We start from the raw sequence: 25,795 nt of genomic DNA on the forward strand, positions 1-25,795 counted from the left end.
GACCTTAGATCCTCTGCTTCTTTGCCCTGCTGATCAGAACAATCAATGAGACACCACGTGGAATCCATTGTCCCATTTTAGGAATAACTGCTGCCCTTGTCTGCATAGCCACCTACACCAGAGGTCTGCAGGCTCCAAATAACTCAGGCTCCAAATAATTCCTGCCCTGCCCTCTCCCCCAAGCTCTTGCCTTCCCCTTGTCTCTCCCAAAATCTGGATTTGGAAGGCAGCAGTCCCCTGAGCTGGCTGCTGGGAGCTGAGTGCATGAGCTGGCAGGAGAACGTGCAGGTTTCTGCTTGGCAGATTTAACTCCCATGGAACCATGCCTGAGTCCTAACAGGGCTTTTTGGAAATCAAGCCAATTTGGCATTATTATTATTTTTTTTTTGTATTTAGACAAATGATTTGGCCAGTTCTTAGTTCTGACAGAAAGCCATGCAAACTACTCACCCTGTAATGCACAAGTAACAGACGGAGACTACAACTGTACTTACATACTTAATTTCTGTATTCCATACCTGCTGATCACTCACCTTTGCAACTGTAATAAAACCTTTTCAGCATGTTTTGCTTTGGCCTATGTTAGGTGTAATTTTATTTTTAGGGGTTTTTTTGTAAAGTAAACTGAACCCCCTTTCTCCTGCCTCCTGCAAATTGGGAACAGCAGTTACTGCCAGCATCAGAAATAATTGAGATTAGCCTTGCTAAGGATACTGCACATATCCTTGCCAAGAACAGAATTATTCTTAGCAGCACCAGTTTGTTGCTCTGTGTTCAGCCCAGCTCTCGTGGCTTGCCAGAGGGATTTGTACACGTTTGCCAAAGGCAGAGGACTGTTGGAGTCAGAGATCCTAAAAAGAAGAATATTCTGTAGAAGATGGAGATTTTCTGTTCATTCCTTCTCCGAATGATCTGTCCTCCTCAGTTTTCTCCACCTCCGCCTTTCCCAAGTCCTGGCTCTTCTCCTCTGGCTTCCAAAATCAATCTGAACTCAAAATGTTTATCATCTCACCTCTCATTTCCACACTGCCTTGTTCTCAAGACTCAAAACTACCCTTTCCCTTTGGATACCCCAGCCTTTTTCCCAGCCTCCAGTTCCAGTCCTCTCTGCCATCCTTGAAGTTCAAGCACTGGAGTGACAAATCTGCCCTGATTTCTGAAATCTCACCAAACTGACTCAGCCACTGAAAGGCAGTGCTGGGATGTGCTCAGTGCTGCCTGGACTCTGCCACTGCAAAATGTCCTGTCCACATCTGAAATGTGGGAGTTTTGTTTATTTATTGACTTGGTTTTGCTCAGAATGCAAAATTTGGGCACCATTGTGATGACTTTTTAGAGGTATAGTAAAAACATTTGAGGTTGGTGCCATCACCTGAAATTGAAATCCATGCTGCTAAATCCACAGGGCAGGTGGAAATTTCAGGTTCCCACAACACCTTTGTTTTGGGTTTTTTTCTGGTTTTATGGTAGAATTGATATTTACCATGTATCAGTTTTCCCACTCTCCCACCTTATTCTTGGAAATGGCCAAAGAATTGTAGCTGAAACCTTCCAGCTGAAATGACTCAGCCTGAGGCAGATACCTGGCCTGGAAAACTGCTACCCAAACAAAAATCAAACTGCAAGCAAATGAAAATAGTCTTATCATGGGAAGTGTTAGCAAACAAAGAAAGAGGTTATATTACCCACTCTATCTCTAATTTTCATATTTCCATTGAAAAAAAAGCCACATTAAAATGGAAAGATGTTAAAAGAATAATAGCAACATCTCTTTTACAGCATTTTAGTAGATCTCAGAGCTTTTAAGAACAGGAGTGAGTTATTATCTCCATTTTTTTATTATGCAATTTATAGTAATAGTTTTCCCAGCTACAGTAAAAGCCATCAGTAGTAAGTGATGATTTTCTTGTCATCAGTCTCATGGGACACATTCTCATGTAAACAGCCTGCTGCTATTCACACTTCTCCAACAGGAATTAATTGAAAAAGAAGCCCCTGAGAGGGAAGGGTACAGCATCATTAAAATCAAAAATGTGTTGTTCAAAAGGACTGTTTCTGACCTTGTTTAGCTTATGTATTTCATTGATTTAGAAAGGTACTTGTATATAAAGTGAGCACCTCACCTGTTGTGACCCACAGAAAGGAATTGTACCAGCCTTGTTTCATGTTAGAATACAAGCAAACCAAACTTCTAAATAGCTTCACGTTTGCAACTCTTTGAATAGATTCTCCTCATCTTTCCTGGGAAGTGTCTAGCTTTTCCTAATATCTGAAATACTGTTGGTGAATTTGCATTGCAAATCAGTTCAGGGAGGGCTGGTTTAGCTAGTGAAAAATATATAGGCACAAAAGGGAAAAAACATCATTGGAAATCTTTGCAGGGTTCCTGGGACTGTGGTGCATTCAATCAGTCTGCTAATCTGTGCATGCTGCAGCCTGGAAGTGTGGGATTATGGCAAGTGGGAGTTCAGCTTCATGCACAAATCTCAGATCTTACCTGTCCTACTGACTGACTTTGCCAATAGATTGAACCAGAAAAAAAAAAAAAAAAGAAAAAAACAAAACAAAAAAGAAACCACTTCTGGCCCTGATATCTTTCAGCTATTTCTTTCATTATATCACTTTCTGCCTTTTTTCCTCTCCTCCACACTATATGGTTTTGGATGCCTTCAAACTTGTCACAACTTCCTTGGAAAGAAATGCTCAGATCTCTCAAAGTGACTGAAGTTGTCATGTACAGGAATGACACCAGGGCCATGTGGTCAGAGTGGGTGAGAATGTGTCATCATGCAAAACATCCTGGAAAATGCACTTAGGAATTCTTCTGAGGTCACATCATGGGCATGGGGAGTAGTTTTGGGGGGCAAGCAGTGGCAGAACCTGATTTAATGGAATATGCACTTTGATAGCAATGTTTCAAGTGTGTCTAACCTGTAGAAATTCCTGAAGATAAGACTGGAACAGGCTGATATTCTTGCCAAGTCAGTGTAAATTTTATTTTAGTTTTGCATTCAGCATACAGCAGCTTAAGGCTAGCTTTGCACCAAAATAACTGATTTACATTCTTTAAAGTCTCACAAGTGTCATCTGGATATGACTTTGCACCAGTCTACTTCTAGTTTAACTTCTATAATGACTTCACCCCTGACACTGCAGAAATGGTCACACAAAAATTTCTGTTAAAGTTGTTTCCCCACTATCCCAGTATTCATGACAAAGAATGAGTATGCACAAACCTAAAACTTTTCACTTAAATCTAAATTAAAACTCTCTGGATTTGTTCACAGTCTTATATCTTCTATCTTTCAAACATAATTTATGTCTGTGATGGATGCATTTATTTGTAAATTATGCAAAAAATGTGAAATGAGCCTTAGTACTTCAACAAGGGCCTCAATTAAGGAGTTCAAGATGCTTTGCATACTATGTATGGGTTTATCAAAAACTGGCCCTCTTCTCTCTCTTTACTTAAGATTTTTAAGAAGACGTGTTCTTGCTCTTTTTCTGTGTTCATTTTATCAATCATCTTGTGGCTCCAGTGATCTAGTTGGACTTTTCACAGTGATACCTGAGGACAAAGATCACTTTAGATCAGGTAGGGGCTGAACAAGGGCAATATCTCTGGAGCAGGTTCCAAAATTAGGACTTTAATTAGGAAGCACTTTACCAATGAAGATATCAGCTTGTTGCATGAAAACACTCCTGCAGCTGCTGTCTTATCTTCAAATCAAGGTTTTCTCTCTTACAAATAAATAGCAAATGCATCCCCTTGGGCAGGGAAGTGAGCTCCCCACCATGCCAGCTTTGCAGGGTGTTTCAGGATGATAAGGGCTTGCACTTTTCCCCTCACCAAGGAGAAGGTTCCATAGATGGATGAGACATGATTTAAAAGCACTTTTGGTTTCTACACAACATTTTAAATGCTCTCTCCTTTTGGAGAAGCTCCCACCATGTCATCAGGAAGCCTGTGAGTGTTGGATGGCAGGAAAGGGGAGTGGGGACTGTGATAGCTGTGAAAACCTAAAAATTGCTAGAGCATGGCTAGGGCTTGTGCAGAGACAAAATAATTTTGGCTTTTTCACTCCCAGTGCACGAAATCTGGGGTCACACAGCTGCCCTAAGAGACTGCATAGCCTGGTGGTTGTGATTTTGCAACAGCCATAAATATTCATTGCCAAAAGTATTTTATATTGCAGAAACAGCCCCTGCAACAGTGCTGTTGCAAGAAAACCCATCAGGGAGCTGTTTATGATGATAAAGCAGGGGGTGATTCTCGCTTTGCTGTGCAGAACACCATGTTCAGCCAGCTGCTGCAGGAAACAGGAGATCTGCAGGATGCTCTGTCTTAGTGAATCATCTCAGCAGCTCCTCCCAGCAAAACTCCCATGGAACAGAGGGCAAGAAATTAAGGATGTTCCTCTGCTAATGGAGAGCAGCGTGGAAGCCCTCCCTGCCCTCCTTTCCAGCAGTCCCCCAGAGGTACAGAAGACCTTGCTAGGGCACAAAAACATAATTTAAATCTTCCTGTATTAGCACTAATGAGGCTGGCCCATGATCTTCTTCTTAAATAGACACTTAATTCAAGCTCTCATCAGTAAAGCATTCCCAGGACACAGCAATTGGTGGCATGAAGCAGAGATTTTCACTCTTCTGCCTGTTGTGGGTAGAGAAAGAAAGATCCCTTCCAGGTGCACAAGCACAAAGACTATTATATATATTAAAAATATATATAATATATATAAATTTATATATAACATATATATACAACTTATATATAAAATAGCATCATTTCACCAAAAAATCAAATGAAAGCTCTGAAATATGGTCATGCTAATGCTACATATAGAGAAGGAAAATACATAAACACACCTTGAAGTATTATAAACAGATTTTAAATACTTCTGTCCTAATGTAAATTTTCTCTCTCAAAGTATTATATACCCCTCTTAATTTTTACTGCTCTTTGGCAATGGTACAGCTTTAGTGTGCAAAAAAACCTTTTCATGTTGGTTAATCCAGCTTGATATTTTCTTCTATCAAGGATATATCTCTACTTTTTACTGCAGATAGTGATAGAGACAAAAAAAAATTATATTTCAGAAATTATTTGCCAGATATCATCATAAATTTTTAATATGTGATTTTTTTCAGTGGTCATTTCCTTCTTTAAACAAGCAGATAGCTCACCAAATATCATTTTCAATGAAATGATGGCTCACTAAAAACTTCCTTTATCAATTTAAACTGGTGGATACCATAGCTGAAAAACATTCTTCAATACTTCAAAGTTTCTGCAAGACTATTTACCTTCTTCTAAGTACTGATTTTTAAATTACACATTGGCTCTTAAAATAAGCTCCTCGTCAGGACTGGAAGCTGCTGCAGGTTGAATATACTTTATATTTTATGAAGTGGAAATGTTGGTTTCCTCTGTATCTTGAAAACCTGAATAGAAGGATAATGTGCTGCCTAAAAATATTTCAGTCAATTTCTGAAATACTCTGCAGGCTGCTACTTATATTTTAGAGCTGGTAAATGCACCCTTGCAAATCAATATTTTCTGAAAAACATTTCAATGTCACCTAATGATCTTTCTCCTTGTTTTCTTCATCAGGGAGATGGAGAGTGAAGATGCACATTATAATCCTTGGGCAATATTTTGTCTGACTTTTGATGTCATTTTGTCTGTGAAAGATTGGCTCAAATTTGTTACACACTCAGCAGAAAATACAAAAGTAATTTGTCACCCTGTTGTGAATTTTAGCATATTTTTCAGTAAAGATGTCTGAGACAAAAAGAAGGTTTTGGGCAGAAATGTGCTGGGCATTATAGTAAGGGGAGGACTTGGCATTTAGCAGGTATTTACACTTATCAAGGGGAAAATTTATGGCAGAACCTTTTGAAAGACACATTCAGGTAATTTCTCATTCCCATTCATATTATGAACTGTTCGTAAATAAATGCTAAGATAATTTTTTTTCTGCTGATGTAGAAAGAATCTGAGATATCTCATGTAATTGAGTTAGCTGGGCTAAGGCAATTCCAAGGGACTGCAGGTATTTTGCCTCACTTTGTGACAGCAAAAGTCCCCAAGTGAACAAGCAGGTAGTGCTCAAAGTTCAAATAAACACAGTAATTTATACCAAGTTTCTTCTTTTTCTATGCCTGATCTACCAGGTTTTCAGAATGCCAAAGGACAGGTTTTAGCAATTAGAGCGATGGCAGCCAGGAAAAAGTCTTACAGCCTGTGAGAGAAATGGATGGCAGTGGCACTTTTCCCAAACCCAGGCAGTGAGACACTCTTGGGAAAAGCCAGTGAAGGTCTCAAAGGATGAATTGTGCTGTCCTGTCCCTGATGTCACCTCTCTGTGGCAGCTGAGCATGGTCATAACTTCCCCTCATCAAATGGCACCGTGGCTGTGCTGGAAACTGCGGAGTTAATACCAAAAATTGCATTTGTCAACCTCTTGCACCGTGAGGTGAATCTGCACAAACGTTTGAGCGTGGCTTTGAACAAGGCCTTAGTCCTTTGGGGGGCCTAGAGTCATGGAATTATAAATCACAGAATGGTTTGGGTTGGAAGGGACCTCAAATCCCACCCAGTGCCACCCCTGCCATGGCAGGGACACCTCCCACTGTCCCAGGTGCTCCAGCCCCAGTGTCCAACCTGGCCTTGGGCACTGCCAGGGATCCAGGGGCAGCCCCAGCTGCTCTGGGCACCTGTGCCAGCCCCTGCCCACCCTCCCAGGGAAGGATTTCTTCTTTATATCTACTCTAGATAGACAGGTTTCTTCCTTATATCTACTCTACTCTTACATCTACTCTCTATCCCATTCTCAGTCTGAAGCCATTCCCTGTGCCCTGTCCCTCCATCCCTGGAAATTGTCTCTCTCCAGCTTTCCTGGGGCTCCTCCAGGCCCTGCCAGGCCACCCTGAGCTCAGCCCAAAGCTTCTCCTGTGCAGGTGAACAATCCCAGCTGTGCCAGCCTTTCCTGCCAGCAGAGCTGCTCCATCCCTCTGCTCATCCTGGAGCCTCCTCTGGGCTCTCTGCAGCAGCTCCAGCTCCTCCTGGGCTGGGACAGGGCTGGGGCAGCTCTGCAGGTCTCAGGGCTCTCACCTGAGGGGACAGAGGGATAGAATCCCCTCCTGCTGGCCATGCTTGCTGAACTTTCTGATTCCTAATGGAGGATCCAACACATGGATCAAAGGAAATGCCTGGAGCTGACTCAGTGGTCACCAACACTTGTCCTTGCATCCCAGAAACAGGACACTGGCAGAGGAGGAAAAATGCTGCTGGGGAAGTTCAGGGGCACACACCGCAACCACTTGAGAGACTTTTTTTTTCTGCTTCAACTCTGGGGAAAGCACAACCTTAGAATTTCTGAAAGGAAAAAGGACAAAAGAAATACAATTAGATAAAGCCACCAACTCCATTTTCTTCTGGAGTTCAAACATATAGATCACTATAAATGTTCTGCTCTGGGTATCCTTCCATCTTTCCTGTTCAAATGTAGCACGGATTATGTGTAAGTGATCTCCCAGGCAATAGGAAAATGCACTTCTATATCTGAGGTACATAACCTCTAGGAACCTTCTCTTTTGATAAATCAGGATTTGAGTACTGCTTGCAAAGTTGGTTGTGCAGACCTTTCAGGAGTGATTGATAAAACCTATCTGAGATCAATGCCCTGGTTGTTTGAATGCTCCCCTGAGAAGGGCAGAAGATTTTGGATCCTTCATTTGGACAAGTATTTGCCTCTCAATTTACCAATTTTTTAGTAAACATTCCAACCACAACCCAAAGAAAACGTGGCAGCCCCATTATTTTTTCTGTATTTATTTAATCTGTCAGTTTCACTAGTTTTTATTAAAAATACCTGGAAACAAAATTATTTTAAGAAGTAGAATTATTTACTTTTGTAGAAAATATGCTAATTTCTTTCATGGTTTTGTTTCAGCCAGAGAATAATATGGTAAAAAAGAAAAGTAAAGAAAAAATATTTTTCAGGCCAAATATTCTTAGCAGGAATTTAATGCCAACTTGAATATTCGTGCCTTGTACCATCCCTCTAATTAGAAATCAGTTTTACCTTCATTTGTGTCCTACAAGTGTTGCTATTGGACATGAAATGAGTACACAGAAGTTTGGTAAGTTCAAAAGATAAAAAGACACAGTTTTATTCAAACATTTGGTATTTACAGAATTCCAAAGGTGACCGTGGATTGGAGGATGGAATTACCACCTCTCCAAACACAGTGGTCCAAAGATCAATCAATCCTTTTTCTCCACCCACAGACAAATATGTAAACTATTCTATTTATACATGAAATTGTGTGGGAACTTTTACTCTCAAACATGTAAGTATTATCAGAAAGCTAAAGAAGTTTTATGACAACTTTAAAACTTTCAGAAGAACTATAAAATAAAACTTAAAACTTTTAAAAATCAGGGTAACATACAAGTACTGTAGATATCTTCCCCTTCCTGCACTCTTAGTGAGAATTGTGACTGGAAACATTAAGAAATAAGTGTGAGAGGCACTGAAGGAAGCAAAGCTGGAGCCTCTTCCAGGTCTATTCCAAGACCTTTAAGCAAAGCCCTTGGAACAGACCTTGAAAGCTGCTGAGCTCTTCCTGGCAATGTCACTGCTGGCAGCCCTGCAGAGGCTCAAGCTGGTGGTGCTGGGATGTCTGGAAGGGTGGTCTGGGATTTCTGTGGGGGTTTGCCAGTGAGGTCAGGCATCTCTAGAAGCCAGAACATCTCCTGCTTCTCATCTCTGCTTATGCACTGGGTGGCCAAGAAATGAGAATGTGTTTTCAAAAATGTGATTTTTTTGTTTTTCCTGCTAAACAGTTCTTTACGGCTGTCAGAGGTGTAGATTCTGCACATCCTGATGCCTTTTTGGGGGTACCTAACAGCACAGGACAGACAAAATTAAGGGAGCAAAAAGCAGTTCTATTTATTGAAGGGCCTTCAGGTACATTTAGAGCAGATGAAGTCTCCCCAGGGCCTTACACCCAAAATGGATGATGGGTCATGAATTTTCACACTTTTAAAGCTTTGGGCCATTTGCATATTGGGGGTTAATCTTTCAATTACAGCTTCAGGTAATGAAGTCATTTACCCCAAATTTGGTTCTCCACAACTCATTTTTGTTTAAATCTCTCAGGGCCTGAGACAGTGAGGTGTCCTTGATCCCCAGAAGTAGGGAGGAATTGTGTCTGACCAAACTGGGAAAGCAGTAGCAAGGACTGTATATGGAGTTTAGACCTACAGACTAAAGAATTGGAGGATTACAAATATATGAAGAAAACATAAAAGCTAAAATCCTAAACCATCAATCCCACGCTGCACATCTGCCCCGTTATGTTATTCCCATACACAAGGCCGTGCCTTCAACAGCTTCCTCTTTCCTTCTCTCCTTCCAGTCCCACCTTTCATCCAACCTTTCGAGTTCCCTCGCTTCTCCATCGGGCAGAGGGTCTTCATCCCCTGCGTGGTGGTCTCGGGGGACCTGCCCATCACCATCACCTGGCAGAAGGACGGCCGGCCCATCCCCGCCAGCCTGGGCGTCACCATCGACAACATCGACTTCACCAGCTCCCTGAGGATCTCCAACCTCTCCCTGATGCACAACGGGAACTACACCTGCATCGCCAGGAACGACGCGGCAGCCGTGGAGCACCAGAGCCAATTAATCGTCAGGGGTAAGGAGGTGTAATTGCTCTGAAAGGCGACAATTAAGCGGCATTCATCAGCGTTTTGTGGTGACGCCTGTTTGATGGGAAGTGGGAAAAAGAGGGGTGTGGGAATCAGTCAAATAGAAATTTCCACAGACATGGAAGGGTTTGATTTGCAGCCTTGGGAGAAGCTTGGATCGATGTAAAAATACACAGACATTAAGCAGAAAAAGTCATAAGCTTACGTTTCTATAGTCATAAATAAGAACATGTGAGAAACTGTACTGATAAAATGGTGAAGGGTTTATAATGCAGGGGTGTGGTTGTATGGAATAAACTGAGAATTTAGTAGTTATAACAGAAGCATTTGTGTGCATGTGAGACAGAAACCTGTTGGACAAAAGCATCCAAAGTGCAGTAGAAATAAGTAAAGCTGATAGGTTCGAAAAAACAAAATAAACCCTGTGGCAACTGTCTATTGGGTTAGAAAGTTCTGTATTACCTGGTAACAAAGAATTTATGACTACTCCTGAGCTATGGCTGACTGCTTGCTCCTCTAAAATCTCAGGGTCTCTGAGACTGATGTTTATCTGAGCAATAAATTGTTTTAGCCTGAAAATAATTCTATCCCTTCATTAAAAGTGGTGACAGTGATAGAGGGATATGTGGCAATCCTTCTCTCTGTGACAGAGCACAGAGAGCAATGAGGCACAGAAAGTAATGTGTTTTTTTCCTACCTAAAAGTCTTGGAACTAATGAAAAACTCTGGAGTGTATGGGATGGGTCAGGGAGCCACAGGAGTGACTTTCTGGGAAATTTTGTCATTGGGATCAAACCTTTGAAACGGTATAATATCCCTTTTTATTTAGACCACTTTCTCCTACAGCATTATGTCAGTAAAAAAGCAGAACATTGATGCTGACTTCATGGGGAAAGGGCTCTTATCTTGTTCTTTTCCTGGTTTGTGTTTATTATGCAATTAGCAGGATTCATGAACTCATGATGACTTCACAACATTTTGCCTTGAAACAGATGTGAATATACATTCAGTAAGCAAATATTTTATGTGGGAAAAAACTTTCTAGTGACACCTTAGCAAAATTATCTAGAGATTATTCCTTGTGATGTATTTTCAAACTTACTGTGCACAAGTTCAACTAAAGTTGAAGTTCACATTGCTTCTTTTTCTTTCCAGGAATTTTTCAAAGTGTTTCAAATTTTTATTTTAAAAAACTCAGTCAGACCTTTCCCTCTCCACCATCTCCTTCTTGACACCAAGCCTTTCAGCTTCTCAGAGAAATAATAATCCTACAAGGAACCTCAGTAATTTCCACCTGCTGCCCATCTCTACATTTTATATTACCTCCTATAAGTTTGCCAAGATAAACCTTAAAATCTTACTGGGGCTTTTGCAATTTTTCCCAGGGCTTTTTTCCCACCCAAAATTCTGATGAACTCTTCTAAGTCAAATGTTCCCAGTGTCCTAATGCTATTCTTTAGGAATTATTCCCTAGTTTTCCAATATGCTTACTTTTTTAATGCTAGTATTTCCAGAAGTCAATGGGAAACAGATTCAATACTTTTTTGCTAGTTTTGATATAAATATTTCATTATTTTTTAAAATTATACTGATTTTAATCTTGCTTAAGATTATTCAGGTGTCTATTACTTTCCTGATTTATTTAGTAATCCTTAAATTAAGTAGTCCAATTAACTACATGCATTTAATTATTCCTTTCTAAGATTTTCTGCTAGATTTTTACCCTATTCCTCACTCTAATTATGAGAGATTTTCCTCACCTCCTCTTTTGCTGGAGGAGGGAAGGCTGAAAACCTCACATGTGTCTGCCCTGCTCAGAAATGCTGCACCAAAAAACAGCTGGGATTTTTTTTCCCCTTGGTTTTCAGCTGCAATTCAGCTCTGGAAGTGATGGGAATGAATCTGCATTCATGAATTCATGAATCTGCAGCAACCCTGCGTGGGTTCCCAAAGGCATTTCTTACTCCCAGGATGGTTTTACCAGCTGAGAACAGGTTCTCTGCCACCACTGTCTGTCCTTGCCAGCACTGAGACCCACGAGGGTAGGGATTGCTGCTCCGGGCAGGGATTTCTGATCTTTGCAGTGGTTTCTGCTCTGTGTAGGTATTTCTGCCTTGTCCCCCACTGATGGGGACAAGCCCTGCCGTGCCCTCACTTCTCCTGGCTTTGCCTGAACTGCACTTTCCCTGTCTCCTGCTGTCTGTGGGTAATTCCTCCCCTGACCTCTGTTCCCAGGACATACCTGCCTCTTGCTGCCTTTTCAGGCACTAATCAGTTTTCCCCTCTTGTCCCAGAGTTTTTGGAAGCCTTTCTCCTGTATAATATCTGTCCCTCACCCCAACACCTCCATTTCCCCCTTGTATGCTTTCTGTTCTAATTACACCTCCTGAGGAGGAATAAAAAATGAACAGGCATAACAGAGAGAAGCTTCCCACTCTCTTATACCCAAGGGCTTGGGGAGCAATTCTGGATCCTGCAATTTTTAGGAGGTTGTGAAGGCTACATCATGTTCCCCACCTTGCTTACCTTTCTGCCCATGCAATGCTTTGCAGAGCCTCCTTAAATCCTCTTCTCTCTCACTGTTGCTTTAAATGATAATGTTTTAATCAGTTTTGGATGTGCATCTGAGATAACAGCTCTCACTCAGAGAAAAAGGGGAAATATCATGTCTGACCCGAATTCTCTGCCAAAACCCTACCCTGACTTCTTTCCCTCATACTGAACTGCTTCTGCTGCCTCATCCCACAGAGGTCAGAGCTCAAACAGCCACCAAAGAGTCACTGTGATCACTCCTCCTCTGCATCCAACCTGACCTGTAAACATTTCAAGTCAGATTTGTTTTCCTGCTGCCTGTTTATTCTCCAGGCCTCCTGATCCCTCCTCATCTTTTTGTTCATAGGTGCTGTATAACTGAAACATTTTATTTTTCTAAATAATCTAAGTTACTTCCAAATACAGGGGGAAGTGGTGCTTTAACTCCTCTTGTCTCTAATCCCCATTGAGGATTTCTCAGCTGTGTGCTTTAAACTTAAATGTTGGCCGTCCTAAATGCTGGGAGATGTGTTCTGGGAAAATCTTATTTATGTGCACACTGTGCATTTTGATATGAGAGCAGACAGTGAATGAGAAAGGAAAATTAAGTGAAATATGAATGTCACCCACACAATTCCTTTTTCCTTATTTAGACTATCCTTGCATTCATTTTTTCAAAAGCAGACATTAAAACAGTACAGGCCATCTTGTTTCCAAACTAAATGGGAATCCACATAATTTTACAGTACATGGGTATGACTAGAAATAGAATCTAAAGACAAGACATTCCTAAGATGAATGAAGATACACAGGCCAAATGCTCATTGCTTCATTTGAATTATTAGTGAACACACAAACTTCTGCAGATTCCATACACAAACCTAAATTCATCATCTTTACATCTTCAGATATGTTTTCCTCAATATCTTCTGTCAGATCACATGGATCTATTTTTTATTATTATATATTCCTGTTTAGTTTTAAGTCTATTAAGTAGAGTTTTTATATTTGTCCTATATATATTATTTTTCATATCTGAGCTGCACTGCTATTTTACCAGGCGTACTAAACAGCAAAAGTAAAACAAGAACTGGTTTCTTAAATACTGTGGGCACTTCATGGCAAATTTTCACGGTTCCAACTATTTTGTGCTTTATAAAAGCAACCAAGTGGTGATGGGAAGCCCCAGAAACACCTGGCCAGCAAGGCTGGATTCTCCCTGAGTTAAATATCAGAGGAAGATGATGGCCAGCTTCCACAGCATCACACAGGAGATGGAAGGCAGCAGCTGAGAGAAAGTGAGACAACAAAGTCTCTTTTTTGGAGCATCTGGGTGATCTTCTCAGGGCAATCTCAGTTCTTTCTGAGCCCTTTGATGACAACCAAAGAAATGAGACAGAGCCAAATGCTCTGGACTGACAGAGCTTGGGGCTGTCAGTGCTTCTCTCCACAAATTATTGGCTAATTTTAGACTAATTGGAAGAGGGGAAAACACCTCCAGTGGAGCTGAGCTCTGCAAACTCCATATCAAGAGGTGATTGATAAAAATCATTGGGTATAATACCAGAGAATCTAAACAGGCAAAAGCTTCTGCCAACACAAAAATTCTTCCAAGTGGTATCTCTTCTCAAGCACAAGATACAAATCCACAGAAAAGGCTTGATTAGTCCCAATGTTTATGGAATATCTTTTGAAAGCTCAGGAGGAAGTGGAAGTGAGTAAGAGCAGGACTTCCCCTCTCAAAATCGTAAGCTCTTCCAAATCCTGGTCTGCAGATCTGGAAATGCATTAAAAATATGGCAGCTAGAAGGGCTTCTCAAAACCTCATAAATAATGAATAATAATGATGATAATAATGATGATGATGATGATGATAATAATAATAATAACAATAATAACAACAATAACAACAACAACAATAATAATAATGATAATAAATAATAATTTCTTGGCACACTCTCTGTTTGCTAGTCATGCCAGTAAGAAAAAGGAAAGGATAGGATCCTGTCATGAGAGCCATAGATAGAAATGAGGAAAATATCTTCTCTGTCAACTACTTAAATCATCACAAGGAATTAATCAAGGCTTTACTCATTAAGGTTGTCGTCTAAGAGTGATTAAAAATCTATATACACTTTATCATGTGTTATTCATTTCTGTAGAGTTTCCCGAAATGGAGTACTTATGAAATAAAATGCAGTGAACAGAATTCTAATGGGTAACTAAAAAGAAAAAATTGATAAATGTATTATGAGCTCAAAATTTTTCTGATACTACCAGAAAAGGGAATTCAAAGATAGCAGTGGATGCATAAATCATGATGTTATATGTGCTGTTAGTGAACACATCATAAGTTAAAACTGAGATAAGGTCTTTAGATACCTAATAACCCCCCATCATGCATTTAATGCATTAAATGTGTCTGCATTTTGCACTTGCCAGGGGTGTTGAATATAATTAGATAGTTTGGCACCCAATGAGGAGTCCCTGAATTTTCCAGATGGTAGGAGTGAGTCTCCACCTTTCTTGTGATGTTTGGTGGCGGTGCTGGGGTGATGCAGCAAAAGCAGCTTGGGACAGAAAAGCAGGGAGGGAAGATTTAAGGTCAGAGCTAGTGTCTAAACTCATTCACTTTCTTTGCTGGTGTTTACACCGTGGCTTTGAAGATGACTCCTAAAAGATTCTCTTGTTTAATACATTCATTAGACAAACCTGATCAACACAAACCACTAGGCATGGTGCCATTTTACAAAAGTACAGCTTTCTTCTTGAATTGCAGAGCAAATGGTTTCACTGAACCAGCTAAATCAACCCCTTAGGTCCAATGACCAAATTTAATAACTGTTCATCTTTACTAAAGTACAGTGTTTAACGATCTCATTCATTAATACATCAAGGGTTGCTTTGGCTGATTAAATTTCCTCCATCATTTTGACAGTAAGATCCAAATGTGAAGTACAAATATTCCATGTAAAAATGAAACACTGCATTCCAGGCTGATGCCATAGATTATTTCTTCACTCACTCCAGCAGCCCACCAGAGGAGCTCGTGTCAGGAGCCTTCAGAATTGCTCTCCAGAGGGATTCACTGATTTCTGGGAGCCAGAAGTGCTTGCAGGGATTTGAAATCTGGGAAGGAATGTGTGAGTTTGGCACCAGGAGGGATTCTTGCATGTGCACGGAGCAGATTTAATCCAGGGAGTGGATGTGGGACCACAAGGATTTCATGATGTTTAACCTCACAAGGGCTGGTGCTGCACCTGGGTCAGGGCAATCCCCAGGATCCATCCAGGCTGGGAATGAAAAGATGGAGGAGCCCTGGGAGAAGGATTTGGGGGTGCTGAACCCTGTTCTGATTCATCCTTTGTTTTTCCACAGTGAGAGCCTGAGACTGATAGCCATAACATTGACTGAAAATACCTTTTGGGGGGTATTTTAGCTCTTTTTAACCTTTATTTTTTAACTTTTTACCTCCTTTGAATTCAGCCATTAAAGAGTTGGCATCTGTCAACTTATGGCTCTTACCCTAAATAATTCAACAGCTCATTTCTCACCACAGACCTGTGTGCTGCATTGAATGAAGAACTACCAAAAACTCACTGGTAAAGCAATTTTAAATTCCCTCCTTCACAGACTCAAGGAGCTGTGTTACTGAGACAAGGAGGGTGATAAAAGTAGAACTGTTCAGTCACATTCATGTGTAATTTCAGAGACTTTCTGAAATTGTTTACTTTTTTGTATTAACTCAAACATATCAGACAAATTACCTTGGCTAAATTCTTGCTAAGCATATTTTCTTTAAGGGCTAATGATCTCCTAAAACATAATGAAAAAGTGAACGTAGGTTTATCATCTAAATCTAAGTATCAAAATCCAGCACAAGTTTTTAACAGCACTGTGCCCTGAACTAATGCAGCACTTAAGTACAGAACAAGTTATTAAATTGAAATAAAATTGAGAAGCAAATGAGCAAAGAGGAAAAAAAATTTAAAGGTCTGCTCTGATTTTTCATCATTTATATGAGAAGGAAAATCCTCTTCCTTTACCTAGACAGCAATACAGAAACCATTGACAGGTAATTGAATGAGTAATTTTATTTTCTTGTGGCATCTCTTCAGATTTCTATTGGCAGTCTTAAGACTAAGTGGCAAGGATTTGTGTCTTCAAAACCAGAGCAGCAGTTGTCATTTTTATAGCCAGTCTGAAAGGATGGGCAAAGCTTTATTAAACATAGAAACAGTTTCTGTTACTGGGTGTGGGCTGGGTTTTTTCAAGTAAGTTTTTTTTATGGATCCGAAGAAGGAAATTCTCTGATTTCTGATGATACACCTCATCTAGAGCTACAGAGCAAAATTTAATTTTGGCAGATACCATTCTAGTATTGTTCTCTACTAAAAATAATAATTAGAATTGAGAATATCAAGAATATCTGAGCAAAAAATTAGGTTTTATACATAACGAAAAATAAAGTGTTAGCAATGTGATGAAAAGCCTTGTTCAGAGTTTGTTGGTGTTAAAGACACAACACATCATGGATATCTCTGTGTTTCCTTAAAAGATGTGGAAAAATGTGGCAGAATTTCCATTTCTATGCATGCCCAATAGAATCACACAAAAAAAATGTGTTTCAGCAGATAACTTTAATGCAAATAGTATTTTAAAGACTGACTGCATTTATTCTATACTAAGCAGTCTTGCTTAACTTTTTCCAGAACTTTCTATGTATGTCTACTCATTTAATACAACCATTTCCTGAAAATTTAGCATTTCTTGCCAGTATCATCCATAGCAAATGAAGAATATAAAAAAAATGCTTTTCAAAGAGAAGGGAAATAAAACAAATTACAAAAATTTTGTATTGGAACACAGATTTTAAAAGACATTCTGCTCTTCACACTCTTCAGTGGTAGAGGAGGACAGTAATGATCAGTCACTCCATTGCATCTTTTGTAATAATTTACCTGTAAGAATGGTGGGTTCCTGTTTTGTGTTGGGTTTTTATCCATCTTTATGGATAAGCACCTTGTAATTGATTTTTCAGAAGCTGCAAACACAAATTTACTCACAGCTACCGAGGTGAAACAAGCTGATGCCACCATGCCAAGTTGTACAAAATCAAATCTATTTGTGCAACTAACTGAGCTTTTCACCTGCCTTGGAAAATACCTCATTGTGTGTTTGGGGATGAAACGAACACAGGACAGTGAGAAAGGAACTACTGAAGCAAATGTTTTCTCTAAGCAGATAATTAGAACAGGATTGGTGATTGCCCAGAGCTGTTGCTGCTGGGATTTCATGTTTGATGTTTGCCTATTGTGAATTAACATAACCTACAATAAGTGTTTCTCAGCGTGGCAGCCATTTGGAAAGCCATAGTGTTTGTCAGCAGTAAATATATTTTCTAGTACAGAGGGATCACTTGCCTCTATCACTGCTGGTTCCTTTAGTTTTTTGCAGCCGTGTTCCAAAGAGCATTTCTGTAGTTAGGCAATAAACAGCCTTTCATTTTGGTCCAGTTAGAGGGATGTCTTGGTTTGGAAAGACAGGTGTCTGCTAAGAAGGCAGGAACCTCCCCTGAAATGGAAAATGTAAACCCTTCCCTCCAAATTATTAAAAATTTGAAATTAAGATGCTCTCAGGCAAAGATATGGGAGTAGGAATAGCAGTTCTTTATTAGGGAAAAATAAAAATAAAATTAACAATGCAGTAATACGAAACAACCCTGCCAGAGTCAGAAATGCCCTGTCCCCCGTGGGTCAGGGAGGTGGCTCAGCCCCATCCCAGGGTGGCTCAGCCCTCCTGCAGTGCCAGCTGTGCTTCTGCTGGAGCAGGATCCTGCACAAGGGGGGAGTTTTCCTCTGGAGCTCCAGGGCTGGGGGAGATGGGCCTGGGCTCCTCTGGGAATGCAGTGGGGAGAAAGCTGCTCCTCTGGGAATGCAGTGGGGAGAAAGCTGCTCCTCTGGGAATGCAGGGGAAAGAAAGCTGCTCCCCTGGGAATGCAGTGGGAAGGAAGCTGCTCCCCTGGGAATGCAGGGGGAAGGAAGCTGCTCCTCTGGGAATGCAGGGGGAAGAAAGCTGTTCCTCTGGGAATGCAGTGGGGAGAAAGCTGCTCCTCTGGGAATGCAGGGGGCAAAGGCTGCTGCGCTGTTCCCAGGTCAGATTGTATCCAGGTAGGAATGTTTGGCTCCTCCCCTGGGCAGAGCATCTCCCTTTAGGATGATGGAATTTTCTTAGTCATGCAGGGATACTCACTGGCCATGAACAGAAGATAATTAATAATTAATGGCCCATGGACATAAGAGATCTCCTGGAGGGAGGATTGGCTGTGGAAGAGATAAAGCAAAAACTGCCCAATGAAAAGCACAGAACTGCCCCACCTCTGACAGATGGAAATAGAACACACGTGCCCAGCCTAAGACAGGGGATTATTTGCCTTCCAGAGGACTGTTGTCCTTTTTTAAAAAGCAGCTCTTTCTATGAATGTGGAATGAGAAAGCTGGAGGGGAGTCTGGATTGTGAAGGCACAGGGAGGAAGGCTGAAGCTGTCCTGAGGAGGGGTCTCTGAACCTGCACAGAGGACTTCAACAGACCTTCAACTCTGAGCTGTCCCACTCCCACCAACACTGGCAGCTCCTGTTCCTCCTTAAGGAGAACTTGGGACACTCTGGCACAATGAGAGATAATATTTGCATGAATTATGAGAGTGCTTATACTGCAAAAAACTTGAGGGTCATATATTAGAGCACTGGTGCTTTTGCTCTATTTCTGCAGCACAGATTTTCTCAGTGGATAATTAGTCCCACATTTATGGACATTAATAACTATTTCAGGCCCCAGGGAAAATATTTGCAGTGCTGGGGTCCCCTCTGTGCTCCCTTGCATTTTCTTGTGCTAAAACCTTTTACCAAACTTTCTTTCTTAATTTCTGGCACTTCTGGAGAGGCAGCTCATGGGTGGAACAGAACAAGGATGGATAGTTGGGTCCTTTGTTCTGTCTTCCTCAACTTTCAGACAAATTCAGCACTGCCTGGACCTGGAGAACGTATGAGGTTTCAAATTCTGCAGTGGGATGAGGAGAGCAAGGAACTATTAGGATTTCTCCTGTGCTGCCTTACATCTCAGTGTCTTGCTGAACTAAAGCAAAAAAAAATTATTTGAGAAGAAAAATGTGTGTCCCATGTTCAGTCACTCTCCGTGGCCCTGTGAGAAATGACAGAATGAAAAACATGTAGAATAAAACCATAATTAATTTACTTTTTTTTTTTTTATATTTACACTTCCATGTTCTGAACCAAAGAGCAGAGGCTCAACAAACTACTGTGACCTTAACTGACCATAATACAACCATTAAACTCTTTCAATATTCAAAATAGTTATGGGATTTTCCACAGTCTTCACAACTTTCAGCCTCTTTGTCATGATTTTGTCAAATGTTTAGGTTTTACTGAGACTTGGGCATTTAGAATCAGGCTTTCCTGTCAAATTTTTGGACCTGTGTTGTCACAAGTTATTTTCTTCATTGTGTACCCGTATTTGGAATATGTAGAACTTTTCCTTGAGATAAGCAGCTCTTATTTCATTTATGAATAAATAGGTACATGTGGAAGACTCACTGCAGTGGTTTTATGCTACTCTGGGATAAGTTTAATAGTATGGTCACATTGATGCACTGAAATAAGATTTCTTATCAACTTAATACAAGGAAATTGTGTTGAACCTCTCTGGCTGGTTGGAAGGCAAAGTCCTATCAGAAGTTTTGGTTCAAAGACACTCATTTTAATATGAAGTGATTTGATTGCTAATAAAAGCATTTTTTCCTAAGGTTATTTACATCAATGAATCTAATTCTTCTTTTCTAAAGCTTGCTAGTTCACTGTTATAAAAAAGCAAACAGAAAAAATCTATTGTTCTTAAACATCTGACAAACCTGCCTTTGGTGGAAAGCATTTATTTTCTGTCCACAATAATATGATTCATCTATTACTCCATTTTTAACTTCTGCCATGGAAAGGTCTTATAAACTTATTTTGGTATAAACTTACAAACCTATTTCTGGTAAAGACCAGTGTTTTTGTCATGCCTAGCAAGAAATACATTGAGGATGTTCACAGGAAGTGAATTATCTGCTAAAACCAACCTTAGTGTGTTACTGGATCAGCGAAAACCTGGTTTTAATTTTCGCTTTTTGCTATGAAATGTTATAATTCTGCATGTGACTGCTCTGGCATTTTGAGATACCCAAAAATTGCCAATAAATTGCTGGAATTCTGATGAATCCCTTTGCTCCCTTCCCACAGTGCCCCCCAGGTTTGTGGTCCAGCCCAGCGACCAGGACGGGATCTATGGGAAAGCCGTCATTCTCAACTGCTCTGCCGAGGGTTATCCCGTCCCCACCATTGTCTGGAAGTACTCCAAAGGTAGGATTCCTGTGGGGACCACTGGGACAGGCTCATTCTGCCTTAATAACATCCCATTCACCCATAAGTTGCTGTTTTAATCTCCAAGTTGCCAGGGAGCAGCAGGGTCCAATGAGGGACATACCAGTTGTATTTTATTCTTCATAAATTATCTCCTCCAGTAATGGATTCTTGGCTTCTTTTTTGCCAAGATTAAATGTGCGAGATTATATTTCTTGCTGGGACTCAGATGTTTATCAGTTTTTATCTCTGTTACAGTCTCACAAACCCTGGGTTCTGCAGCACTTCAACAAACTCCAAAATGGAGCCCCATCTCTCTCTCCCCCTACAAGGCCTTTTAAGGATAAACTGTCCAGTTAAGAAATGACACCTAAATTATTTTTACTTTTAACCCAATACCCAACCACCTGTGCCCGCAATGGGACTTTTTTATCCAATTACACAAAACCACCCAAGCCCATGGAGAAGGAGGTGAAGGAGAAGGAGCAGCCTCTGCCCTAAAACCTCCATCTTGCTTTATATCTATTCCTGCATTCTAAACCCTTAAACTCTGAGTTTCCCACCCTGTGCTATCACACACTTCCATTCAAACTCCACACCTGTAATCTCAGTTTTATTACTGAATTTTGGAAGCTTCTCCATGGCCTCAGGTCAGTGCAGTGTTCTCCTGGGGGTCAGTGCTGGCAGCACAGAAAGTCTGAAATTCTCAGCAGCCAGGGTTCCAACACCCCAGCACAAAGTGCTGGTCACTGTCTCACACAAGGCTGATTGTCAGAGTCCAGAGCATCCCTCTGGCTGCCCTAGATGACTCGAGCCCCTGGCAAAGAGCCCAAGAACTTTAGCAGCAAATGAAAAACACCTGTAGATTCAATTTTAGCCCGTGGGAGAGGCTGCCAACCTTATATGAGGAATTACAAGCAAAAAAAGGTTTAAATGATATAAAAAAGAAATTGACACAGCGTGGAAAAGTAGAATTTTAGGATTTTTTAGAATAAAATTCAGGGGTACAAAATAGAGGAATCTGTGCATGCCCTAAATTCTTCTTCCTTCTTCTTGTCCTCCATGTCTTGGTGTAATAGTGACACATTTTTATTAGTTTAGGATAGGGACACCTTGTCCAATGTAGATTTTAAGTATTGGTATGGGAATTGTAAACATAGTACACGTAATTTTGAGTATATAACGTGGGAGCTGCCTAGGGCAGAAAAAAACCTGCTATAGCTTCTATACTAGCTAAACCTCAGCAAGTCAGAAACAAACTGTTATAGATAAAGAAAAATAAACAACCTTAAAAACGCAGCTTGACACATTCCAAACCTCATCTTCAGCAGCCAAGCTAAAAAAAATTTCATACTGTTGGGGTCTTGCCAAGTGACCCAACAGCTGGTCTGGATGGAGTTTTGCTCTGCCCTGGAGATGTCCTGGCTGTGCCTGTGAGCCTGTGTCAGCTCAGCAGGCAAGGGATGAAAGGAATGGCTGGGAGAGAACAGACACGGCTTTAATTGAAACAACCAACAAGGTTCACTGGCAGCATTTGGCTGCATTTTGCCCCCCCTTACTTCAAAGTTTGTGATAACATGGCCAATCACATCTTTTCAGCAAAGAAGGAAGGTCAGGTACCATTAACATAAGCAGTAATTCAGTATGAGCTTTACATAATGCTTTAACATTTTCTCCTCATGTAACAGAGCATTAAAAGTGGCCCCACTTGACCCTCAGTAACCATAGGAAATTGACTGCTTTTTAGTTCAAATGGGCTGCCTGATAGATTGTGTCTTCTGGCCAGCTGTCTTCTGGTAGGTTTTAGCAAAAAAAAACCATTTTCTGCAATCTTTGTACCCAATCTAAACAAGTTAACGCCTCAAAAAGCAAAAGGAGGTGCCGTTGAGAAGAAATCTTTATGTAATGCTTCATGCCGTTTTTGGTTTTCTTAGGATCTAAGTCCAAATTGTATTTGAAGAAAAAAGAGTGTGAGAAAAGTTCATGTGAAAGATTATTTGTGCTCTTATTGATAAATTATGGTTTGTTGTAAGGGTGCAGAATTCCAAATTCCAATAATCTCACTGGTATGTGGGATTTTAATTCTGAATATAGGACACAAAGACATAATTCTCTTTTTTTCTGTTTGTGGGCTGAAGGAGCACAAGCCAAGCTAGTTGAGTTGTAATTAACTGTGAGGAGATAAATAACCCATCTTGGAATGGTGGAATCATAGAATAGTTGGATAAATCCCCTTTCAGACTCATCCACACAGAAGTATGGGATAAGATTCTCTCCTGCTCAGGGAGGACTATGGCTGCAATAGAAATAGAAATATGGCTGCAATAGAAATCTGCAAACTGCTGCACAGATTTTTTTTTTTCCAGTTTTTCCAGTAGCTTTCCTCAGGAGTATCAGCCCTTTCCTTTCTGTGAGCACTAAATTGTTCTCACAATTTTTCATGTGAAGGAACACAGGAAGTGACTGGGCAATCAATGGCAGGCATCTACAGTTATTAAAGCATAAATGTTCATTCCAGCTAAATGACAGGAGAAGTTTCTTGTTAAAAAAAAAAAAAAAAAAACTGACAAACTAAAAAGTGGGACATGCATAGGACTACAATACAGAAAAATCATCAATGGCAGCTGAATTTTATAAGAAAACATAATCATTTTAACAATTTTAAGTTCATAGGATTGATCACCAGGCCTTCAGTGTAGCCATAAGTTCTCAAAGCAAACTCTTCTAGGACCAGAAGTGCTTTTGATATACATGTCTGTTTTTTTTTTTTAATATTCTAAATGTTGTGTTCATTCTAGCTCATCATGTTACACTAAATAATTCCACATAGTATTTATTCACTGTATTTCCTTCTGCATTGACTCAGCCAACTGTTTATAGTGATTAATGCTGACAGATATTAACTTTGTGTACAGAAAGTGTGTAAGAAAATTCCATTGAAGAAGAGCACTTTTTGGCTTCCCTGAAAAATCCCATGTCCCGCTGACAAAGTAGATTGTAAACCCCTTTTTTTTTTTTTACAATAAATATATTTTAATATACATTTAGGGAGTCTTTAATGTTGAAGGAACCTGAACTTCTGGTGACAGTACAGCAGGATCCTGTTTCCTTTTCCCTAAACAACTCAGAATCTTATTTCCAAGGAAAAGTAGATTTTTTTCTTAAAACTTAATACAAAAATCTTTAGCTTCCTGTTATTATGAACCTTCCATTTTTACAGTGCTGCCAAAAATGTCTGATCAGCGGTCTGAGCTTTTTTGTTTTTTATTTGTTTCATTTGCGGGTTTTAGGTATTTTTGGAGGGGTTTTTTAATAGTCTCAATAAATCCTGGCTGCAAACATGGGAGAACAGAGATTTTTTGTGTCACCAGTCCATCAGCTGTAGCAGGAAACAAGAGGAACAGTCACTGATGTGCTTTTCCATGTTATCCAGGGTTTCATAAACAAGGGCCTAGAGGTCCCCTGAGTGTGCCATGTTTACTACAGCAAACATCCCTCTCAGTCATAAGAAATTCATTTGCTGTTTGCATTAGGGATGCATACTGCCATGACTGTTCAGCTGTAATTGTCAATAATTCATCAGCCTCTAAATGTACAACAAATGTGCCTTTTCACCCATGAAAGGGCTGAAAATCTTCATTTCCTCTCTCCCTCTTCCTGGTTCTTCTGCTTTGTGCTCCTTTTGCCCCTTTAATATGGGCAAATTATTGCTGCTGCTGCATTCCTTCTTTTCATGCAATGAATTCAGTTTGGATAACTGTCTTGGTTTGAAAAGACAGCTGTCTGCTAAGGAAGGCATGAGCCTTCCCTGAAATGGAAAAGGTAAACTCCTCCCTTCGAATTATTATAATTTTGAAATTAAGTGGCTCTCAGGCAAAGACATGGGAGCAGAAATAACAGTTCTGTACTAGGAAAACTAAAAAGAAATACAAATGTAATAGTACAAAAAGAAAAACCACTAACAGAGTCAGAGCAGGCCCAGGCAGGCTGTGGGTCAGGGAGGTGGCTCAGCCCCATCCCAGGGTGGCTCAGCCCTCCTGCAGTGCCAGCTGTGCTTCTGCTGGAGCAGGATCCTGCACAAGGGGGCAGTTTTCCTCTGGAGCTCCAGGGCTGGGGGAGATGGGCCTGGGCTCCTCTGGGAATGCAGTGGGGAAGAAAGCTGCTCCTCTGGGAATGCAGGGGGGAGAAAGCTGCTCCTCTGGGAATGCAGGGGGCAAAGGCTGCTGTGCTGTTCCCAGGTCAGATTATATCCAGGTAGGAATGTTTTGCTCCTCCCCATGGGATCTCGCCATGGGATGATGGAATTTTCTCAGCCATGCAGCGACACTGGCCCATGGACAGAAGATAATTAATAATTAATGGTCCATGGACAGAAGAGATCTGGAGGGAGGATTGGCTGTGGAAGAGATAAAGAAAAACCTACCCAATGAATAGAAGATAACTGCCCCACCTCTGACAGATGGAAATAGAACACACACACCCCCAGCCTAAGACAATGACAAACCACCCTGCGTCATTCTGATGACGTCAAAAGCCATTTTCACTGCACTGAGCCTCTAAGAACAGGAAGCTGTACCTTATCCCTTGTTAAAAATAAAACATGAGATGCTTTTTAACCATTCTCCACGGGTTTCTTGCTGCAGGTGCCGGGGTTCCCCAGTTCCAGCCGATCGCGCTGAACGGTCGGATCCAGCTGCTCACAAATGGCTCCTTGCTGATCAAACATGTGCTGGAAGAAGACAGTGGATACTACCTCTGCAAGGTCAGCAATGATGTGGGAGCAGACGTCAGCAAGTCCATGTACCTCACTGTTAAAAGTAAGAACTGAAACGCTTCTCTGTGATCCAGATATTGCCATTGAGTGAAAAAAGGCTTTACTGCATCCTTAGTTTGGAGGGAAGGGGGTTGGGATAGAAGAGGTCGGGTTTGCTGGTTTTTGATTTAATTTTGGCTTTCAGCTGCGTGTGGTAAGACCTGGAATTAGGATGGTTCATAAAAACCTTTGTTTGGTAGAGGAAGGAAAGTAAATTTGTACCAGGTCTGAAAGCTATCCCTGAGTCATGAAGGGAAAAGAAGAAAGTTGTTCAGGGGTACCAAAAAAAATATCAAAGGAGAAACACTCACA

At 40.7% G+C, this 25,795-nt stretch overlaps 1 protein-coding gene across 1 annotated transcript in view; it reads left to right on the forward strand.

The window, feature by feature from the left end:
- The window catches only part of DSCAM (DS cell adhesion molecule), a 446,056-nt gene that overhangs the window by 277,899 nt on the left and 142,362 nt on the right, over nt 1-25,795 (forward strand). Inside the window, exons 9-11 of the mRNA XM_021527473.4 lie at nt 9,430-9,708; nt 20,551-20,670; nt 25,314-25,487. Coding sequence (XP_021383148.3) covers nt 9,430-9,708; nt 20,551-20,670; nt 25,314-25,487 — 573 coding nt within the window. The remainder of the gene's footprint in view (nt 1-9,429; nt 9,709-20,550; nt 20,671-25,313; nt 25,488-25,795) is intronic.

This window comes from Lonchura striata, chromosome 1 (genome assembly GCF_050655825.1).
Source record: "Lonchura striata isolate lonStrDom1 chromosome 1, ASM5065582v1, whole genome shotgun sequence".
Taxonomy (NCBI): domain Eukaryota; kingdom Metazoa; phylum Chordata; class Aves; order Passeriformes; family Estrildidae; genus Lonchura; species Lonchura striata.